At 37.4% G+C, this 9,248-nt stretch overlaps 1 protein-coding gene across 1 annotated transcript in view; it reads right to left on the bottom strand.

Annotated features, from left to right (window-relative positions):
- Window positions 1-521: 521 nt before the first annotated feature.
- Window positions 522-9,248, bottom strand: part of LOC111265246 (uncharacterized) — a gene marked incomplete in the record, with an annotated part of 30,496 nt that continues 21,769 nt past the window's right edge. The window contains 2 exon segments of the mRNA XM_086970408.1: window positions 522-1,627; window positions 4,656-4,699. Coding sequence (XP_086826534.1) covers window positions 1,457-1,627; window positions 4,656-4,699 — 215 coding nt within the window.

Genomic DNA, 9,248 nt, shown 5'->3' with positions numbered 1-9,248 from the left:
TCCTCCTAAGATTTATTTGTCTATGGGAATTCCGTTCAAAACCTTACCAAGAATTTCGCTTTTGCCTTTCAACGACTTCTTTGGACGCAAAAATTCTGTCCTGACTCAATCGAAAATTTCGACTTCTAACAAATTCACAAACAAAAGAATTTGGTCCCAAAACCCTGCCAGAAGTTTCGCTTTTGATTCTTAACTACTTTTTTGTATATAAAAAAAAATCAAACCGAATTTATTGCGGCTTTCTCAAGTGTATTGGCTTAACAATCATACCTAGGTGTGAGCACAGAATTATACTAGATTAGTACTATTAATCTATTTGTAAAATTACCGCTGATTTGATTTTTTTAGTATTAATTGATGTCTTACAGTACTAGCTCTTGAATAAACGAACACAAAGTTGAAAGTATAAGTTGTCGCATATCAAATCGCTTGCGCAAAATGATAAAACTTGACGAGTATTCCTTACGTAACAATGGCTACAATAAATAGAGTTGGCACGACTCGATTAATTTTTAGATGCATTTTCTATAGATGGACAAACATAAGAAAAAATTTATTAAAAGCATGAAACATTCGGTTATTTATTTGAGACATTTATGTTCGCTACGCTGAATTTACCTGAAATATATATAAGCTTTTACAAGTTATTGTTTTTGAAACATTACATTGAACACGACAAGAATTATATAAGGACTTCAAGGGACATTGTCTAGCCTAGGCCAAACTTTTTTGCGGTTATTTGTCTTATTACACACAGTGAAGACAACGCAGTATAGGAAGACAGTGTGACAATGATGATACTGATGCAATTCGAGTCGATACGTCCGCCTGACATTTTTGATAGGTTGTATGTTAATTAGATATTATAAAATTTTATATGAGTGTTCGGCTAGGCACGTTAGTCTGAAACATACACGTATAGGTTAAACACATATAGGTCAGAACCTATGTTCTATTTATTCAATGAATTGCCTAAAAAATTTTAAACCCTAGCTGCCGCTCTTTTCATATAGGCGTGCCTTTTTTGTCTAAGTATCTATATAGCTCACATTTAAAAAAAATATACTATTAGTAAGGTTCGATACAGTTGGCTGGTAGCATTCCTTCTCTGTCCAACCATGCAATTTTCACTCAGCTAGATCATTATCAGCAAAGCTTAGCTCATCACTGTCTAATCGAGAATAGCTCGAAATTTGCCTCCCAGATTGTTGACATAGCAACGGTACCACCGAAACTGATCCGTGCTTGGCGATGAGTTTGTTGCAACCTCATAATCTCTAATTAGTTGATGTGAACACGACCCAATTAAGGTTGTACGAAGTCGTATTGTGCGGTAACAGGCTCTTGGAATTGATGAAGTTCCGCTCCGTTCCGTATTAATAATTTTCCCGCAAGGTTTTTTTCCAACAATCCGGGCTGTTTATGACCATGCCGATGTGTAGATTTTCTGTTGTAATTAATTGACCTTCCGCATGTTTTCTTCACGCTTTACTGACTGATTCCGTTGATTAACACTGAGCCTACTTATAATGTGGCTGACAGGCTGAACTTTTTGACATTCGGCTCCTGCTAAGTCTGATAGTGACTGCTTAGTAGATCCAACGACCTGTTTGATTTTGGGAGACCACTGAAAAATGAATATCTTTTAGTTAAAGCTAGCCTTCCTCTACAAATTGTTGTACAAAAGAAACGTATGTACTCGGCCTATCTTCTAAAAAAAAAATATAGCTAAATTGGGCTACATTCTTAGACAAATATATGTGCCCACTCATAGCATCGCGTCCATTGACGTTCTATAAGGAGGCTAAACAGTTTCGGTTGATCGTTAGAATACTTGGAGAAATTGCCATCATAAACGTTCGGACCAAGTGGACAAAGCTGATCGACAGAATCAATGCAAGTTTTATTGCTAGGTGCACGGAGTCTAGACATAAAGGCCGAATTGCATGCACCGCCTGTAATTTCTGAACATTTCAGATATCTAACGGGTGGTATTGAATCCAAAAAAAATGAGCTTATAACATGTTAGGATTAGAATCATACGTTGTACCTAGTCATTGATTACGATTTGGGACTAACTATAAAAACGCACTTATTGAACTAATGTACAATTGTGGTGAGGTTGAAATATCCATTATGGAAAAGAATAATCTAGAATGGCAAACTTAAGTAAATCGTCAAAAAGTTCCTCCTTTATCTTCTACCTATATCTCGTATGAAAAATGGAGAATCAATCGCGGGTCTCCGAGAGATCATCATTCCGAGTCAAGTGAAGAATGCGATTGGTTAGAACATGTAGCTTGAAGGACATAAATTCCCTCGCCCGCCACAGAAAGGTATCATGTTTGAGTAGATTGCAAAGGGAGTACATCAAGAAAGTACCGGACAGATTCCTCGGACACTTCCCGAAGAAGTAGAAACAATGGCAATTGACCTGTATCCCAAAGGAGAAAAAGCCGCTAGATTAACCTTCAGTGCTCCTGCCTTTTCGTCTATCTAATACGACAGTATATAGCGGGGAGTTTACTGGCCAAACACCTGGCTGAACACGCGCATATTCGCAAAATAGATTCCACACAAGCTTATAATCGTAATCTAGCACTTAGAAGTTACTGAAAACGAAAAAAGAGAAATGTGAAGAAGTAGAAGATTATATTTTGTTGTGCATGGCAAGTGATGTTGAAAAGAGAAGCGACTTGCCTCGAGAGATTTATTTTTATGAGTCCTGATTCGTAATCCATAAGCATAGTCTTCGTGCTTTTGCTCATAGAGGGGGTCCCCGAACGGACGGATGTTCGCCACTGTTGAACTCTATACCACCTTCTATGGGACCTCTATCTAAAGCCACACAACAATTGAATCATAATACAAAACTGTAACAAATATATCCAGAGAGCAGCGGCGGAGAGAACTTGCCGAGCATACAGAACAATATCAATGGTTATTTTCCTGGTATTTACCGGCATGTTACAGCGGGAGCGTCGAATCAAAGAAAGTATAGACCATTGGATTTCACAATCAAAAGCTGGTGCTATTGTGCTCGATGGCAATGTGGCAGAATGAAACAACACGTATATGAATCAGGTGGCAAGTACCTGACGTAAGGGTGTCGTAGGAAAGAAACTAGGAGTAAACGGGATATCACTTAATGCAGGTTCAGGGCATACATGGCCTTCCTCCAGTGGTTGCTAAGCATCGAATAAAATAGAATCAACGAAAACTTAACAGCTAGCTTTTATAACTTATTGTGTTTAATTTTTGTAAATCAAAATACAAAATAAATCGCCCTAGTGGAGGCATATTCGTCTTTCACAACTATAAGATATAACAAGTTACGCCGTCCCTGGTGGACAATGGCAATAATATTTTGCGACTAAGGCTTGTAGCAGCGTATGTTCGGCCGATTGAATTGTTCGGAATCAACATACGTAATGGCGGAGAACTTCGTTAATGAACTGGAAGCGTTGCCTTCTCATTTTGTATCCTCTCTGGTCAATGCCAATGACTTCAACGCCCGCCCTAACCAGCCGAACTCGAGCCGCAAATACGACTCTCCTACATACATTCACGGAGTTTGGTTGCCGAGTAGTCAATCTTACCGACAAATCTTTCGACATTGACTTTCTTATACATGTGGGAAGTTCAATAGTTTATAGTTTTGCGTCAAACGTAATTAAGGAGAAGGTAAAATTCAGGCCAAAAATCATTCTTTGTCGGAGGGCACAGGCATTCGAACTCACATACTGATGACGTTACACCTCACTGTTCGAGTTTTACTTGCGTTTACTGTAAAACGCTAAACGTTGTCACGAATATATAGATATAGAAAAGCTCCTGAAAAACACACAGGAAGTTTCTCTATTTGACGCGGTAAACGGTATCTGGCTGAAATTTTCCAGTTTACAGTACAGTCTCTGTAAGCATAAGCCGTGGCTCAACTATACCTGTAGCCTTGCTCAGATAACCTTTAGACTTATGGCCTAAATACAGTCTTAATTCTACTTTTCATTCTCTATTTTCAAGACAATCTGTTAAGAACGTATGCATCATAAAGACAACATTACATTGCAAACAATTGGAGACCCATTTAATCGCCGATGTAGAACGCCAACCATAAAAGTGATGCAACTTGCCAGTTTACTCGCTTAAATTGTTGGCTCGTGTCCCGGGGATGTTTCTGTCAAGAGATACAATACCACCGACGGTGCCGTTTCTTCCGCAGCGTGGGGAACGAGGACCTCAGTAAATGGTCCTTCCACAAGACCTTGCAGGCTGGGAACTAATGGAAAATGTTGAAAGCCTTCGGTACAGATGAAGTTCGCAGCTATCGTTTCAAGTATGCCGTCGTTCTGGTATTTTGCTAAATAAACGACACTATTTAATAAATGCTTACATAGCGGCCACTCCTATGCCAGGGTAGAGATGCTACTTTGTTAATATTCCATAAAGAAAAGAGCGGTTCAGGTGCGCCGTCGTCATAATGGAGAATAGTTCAACAAAATGTTTGTGATAGTTGTTCTCCTAAATCAAATGAAGCAATACGAAAGCGGTTTTGGTGTAGAAAAAAATTCGGTGTTTCGATCGTTAAGGGATCTTTGGCCAAATTATATGTGTATTAATGTCAATTCTCAACATGACTAAAACAGGGATCTTACCTCTTTGTGGTGCTCCACAGCCGACAGGTGGAAGTTTGACCTCACTGAAAAGATACAAAATATATAAACTTTTTGTTAGTATATTAGTTCTTTTGATGGATAATGGACGCCCTATTCAGAAAAGAATACATTATAGGAAATAGAGTAACTTGCTTTGAAAATCTAGAACCCAATATGGCGCATACACTAATGTCGCTTACTTAAAGAGTATCTGAATTGAAGAAATAGGAAATTTGACACTACGGTTTATATTTATGTAGCAAACAGCTAGAAAAAGGATGCTACTCGAGAAGTAACCTTTATAAGTTCTATCGTTGCTTAGTTGACGTTGATAGCTTAAGTTCTCTATCCAGTTCAGTCTCATACCAAGAAGTTTTACCTGTATTAACATCTCCCGACATTGAGAATACATCTACGATGTCTCATATTCGTTAATGGTCAAAAAGCCAAACCCCAAGTGACGGTTCCAGCGGAAGTACAGTAATCGTTGAAGTTTGAAGTATTTGAAGTATTTGCTTTTGTTGGTTCAGGCCTGGCATGTAACTGGCCTTGTGGCCCCACACCTACCAGGTTGTCTACTCGTCCCAAATTAATTTTTGAGTATTCAAATGTGTGCTTTGCATTTTATAGTAACTAGCTTTCTATAGTACGTACTATAGCAACGTGTGTATTTTCTCTGAAACTCGAAAATGCAGTGCTAAAAAGCATAGATTAAGTTCTATACTAAAAACAATTTCCAGCGTTCAAAATAATTTCAGTGCTACAGAAGGTATTTGGAAGGAAAGCTATGAATAAATTTTGAGTGTATAAATCGTACCGAAAATTTCGCAACCGACAAGGGGGCCTTGAAAATTGGTGTAAACTCTCGATAGCTTTTTGCTGTAAAATATGATCTTTGAAGATCTTCACCATAGATGGAGTCGGTATTACTAAACTGGTTGGGTATTTTACGGAGTATATTGTACAGGGAATAAGAAGCATGCTGATGGCATATTCTGTGGTAAGGATGCCACACCCCCGTTCCCAATACACAGCACTCAAGTTCTTTGGCTAGTTGATAGCTTTACATAACATATAAATAATTGGCTTTCATTTTAAGCTCTGCTTACATCAAGTCATCTTTACATTATTTTATACCTATTTATGCTGTATGTGGTCAAAATGACCAATTTTTGAAAAAAAAATATTCTTTCTATATATTAAGCCTAGATTCGAAAAAAATAATTTGTAGATAAACATTTTCTATAAAATAATAAAATCAACGTATTTTTATAGAATTTCAGTTTATAAATCGAAAGGTTCTTTAAGTCAGGAGAGGAACTATAATAAGTACATAACCTAATAATTATTTATATTTTCAGCTATAGACCGATGACAAGAACCAGACTTCTTTTTAACTACAGAACTAAGAACAGAACTTTTTTTTAAATATATTTTTATTCATTCATATACAGTTTTTATGGACGTACATACACATTATTTCAAAATATTTAATAAAAATCCTTTTTAGCGTCGCTGCATTTTGCTAATAATTTCATTCTCAATTATACGTTTGCCATCACAATTTTTTTCGTATTCTGAATAGATTTTCGCAGTTTTGTTACTTTTATAATGTTGTTTTTGAAATATGTTTATACGTGTAACTTAAGCTTGTAAGCGGCAAGTCCCTTAGCTAACTGAAGTAAAAGTTTCTGCGTTGAATGTTTCTCTCGCTGCTTCTCAGCTAAGTCCGGAATATTAAGAAACTTCTCGAGCGATCATCTACAAGAGGAACTTCACATTGCATTCTCCTGCTATTTGAGTAATTTCTACACGAAATTACGTACTACTATAAAATCTCACCATTTTCGGTGTGCGCTTTGAGTTTTGCATAAAAACTATTAGAAGTACTTTTTGTTTATATAGTTATATTTCATACGTAATTGTAAGATAGAAACATAATTGATTTATACAGCTTGCTTGGAAAAAGCACCACATTATCTTTTTTTTGTTTGGCTAATTTAGGCGTTCATATATTGTCGTTCATTTCTACGGCAGGTTCCTGCAATTGTGATCCTTTTTGCAAGTAGTTAAATGGCCAGTGAAGAACTGAGAAAAAAATTGTTGCCACCACCCTGTGCATAATTCTATCGTCTAAAGAAAAACGAACTCTCCAAGTGGAAATCTCCTCTTCTCTCACCAGTTTCCAAATAGGAACCCATGATGATCTACATCAGGTCTTAGGTGAAGACAATTGCTCATCAACAGTAACATATTTTAGATATCAGAATAAGATTATTGGCTTCTTCCGTTTTTCTTCTCAAATTGTAGAACTATCATAGTTTCAAACAGAGCCCTTTACGTAATTTCCAGTTAATTGAATGAAAGACAAGTTTCGTTCGGAGAACGTTCATACACAACGTTCACAAACACCCAGAATTATGGAGTATTGGAGAGCATTCGAAAAATTGGTAAAATAACAACGTTGTGCGCTTGACGCCAATGAAGTGTCTCTCATATTTTAGGACATAATAAATGAAAACGTTATATTCCAAAGACAGTACGTGAATGAAGATGATCCGGACTAAAGACAATGATAGTACTCGGAGAAACGCCATGCCGAAAATGAGTAATAATGTGGTGTAGAAATTGTACCATTCTTTTTGGACACTACAGTAACTATTGTCAGTTAGTTGCATCTGTTATAAGAAAGATGTACGAGATTATCGTGATGATTAAGACGGGAAGGTTACCTTAGTCCTTTCACAGAGCTGTCGCCCGTGGGCTTTTTTTTGGCGAGCTACGGTCTACGCCAGATGAAGCACCAAATTAAATGTTTGTTAATCAAAAGCCAGTACTTCTAAGCAGCGTATTAACCGCAACGGCAGCAGTGAAGTTGGACATTCTACGTGAATGCTTGTTTAATTTAAGTATCCGTTATATGTAAATAAATACTGAAGTAATAATCCTTCAAAATGCGTAGACATTTCGTTGAAAGACCTTATGAAATTGTCAATCAAGCACTTTACAACTACTCATCTTGTAACAATTTTCTCGTCTATGTTCTTTGGGTGTATTTGCCGTTTATCAAGCATGTATTTATGTCATCTAATACCGTCTCACAAAAATAGAAAGCCTATTTAATTTAACTGAGATTGCCTCTTTTTGTAAAAATCGTTTGGCTTTAGAAGCGTAAATAGCACACCATCATAAACTATCAAATTGTTTTGCCTGGGACAAAAAGCGATTGCGTATACTTCTTGAAAAAAATAAATGAATATCAAAAAATACGTTGTATGCATATTTAAAAGGGTTCGATGGCAATGCAACAATGTGTAAACGCATGACCACTGTAGAAACATTCGCAGGGCCTGAAGTTGATTGGTACTGATAGATTCAATGTTAACTAAAAGGCAACTTAACTTTCTCGATTTGTCTGGACGTTGATGACACCGGTTGCCCGCTGGAGGTTTACTGGAACTTACTTTCTCAGCTGATGTGTATGTGTCATTACCTTTCACTTGTTGATTCCGAAGAAAAAGGTAATGATGACACTTTTGTTGCTTTGCCGTGTTGGCAGAGAATAGCGTCGAGGAACCGGTCGGCGGCATAGCGCCACGGGTCTTCATCGAGTATATCTGAACGTAAAAAACGTTCTCGAGGCCCAGCTAATTGTTTTTTTGTTGATGTACAATAGGTAAAATACAATATTTGTTGTCTAGACCGTTGACTGTGGATTACTACTGCTTTGCGTCTAGACAAATTAAACATTACTGTGCTACAGGTAATGGTTCCTATGCAGAAATTCTTCTAAGGGCTCCTTGACGTTGCAAGACCGCAAGTGATTCAGTCATCCTCATCGTCATGACAACAATATGTATTGCTGGTTAAGTATGTACAAGTGCTACCACGTAACACGCAGATTTGGGTTCCTTTCTGTGCTTAACGTCGTGAAGGCCTCAGACATATATAGAACTAATTTTTGTGTTATATCTGAGCTTAAGGGCGGGCAAGGAAGTCTATGATTGTTTATAACTAACGTCCAACGTGTTGGGCGTGCAGACTCAAAAAGACCTTACTGCTACACATGTAATATGTGAGAAAAAGCCTTTGTGAAAAGATGATTAGTTGGATACAGTTTAATACCAAGTTAGTACTTAACATGGCCTAAGCAGGCATGAATCACGAAGTAATCAAAACAATTACAATTTGTAAGTGTATATATATATATATATACACTATCCAGCTAATAACTTCAATTCTGCAGGTGAACTCCACTACGGTACAAGATGAAGTATCGCAGCCGGAGTTCTTCCAACGGATAACCATCGTGGATTAAAGTAATATCTCAGCCCCTTACTTTTTTACTCCCACCGAAGGATCTTCTAAATAGCTTAATTTGTAAGCGTCAGTCCGTGAAAATACATATTTTGCTCTACGTCGATGACCTCGTGATTTACGGGAAAAATCACTCTAAGATTGTTCTTAGCCGCCTCTAACAGTACGTAACAGACGCTGGCTTAAAAATGAATTTAGTAGACAAGATCAGAGTTAGCAGTTCCGAAAACCAAAACCACTAGCAGCAAATGACACTTTCTGGTAATGCTTGTTGCC

Source organism: Varroa jacobsoni, unplaced genomic scaffold (assembly GCF_002532875.2).
Source record: "Varroa jacobsoni isolate VJ856 unplaced genomic scaffold, vjacob_1.0 scaffold_947, whole genome shotgun sequence".
NCBI classification, from domain to species: domain Eukaryota; kingdom Metazoa; phylum Arthropoda; class Arachnida; order Mesostigmata; family Varroidae; genus Varroa; species Varroa jacobsoni.
The sequence above is the reverse complement of the archived record's forward strand: the minus strand, read 5'-3'. Positions and strand labels throughout refer to the sequence as shown.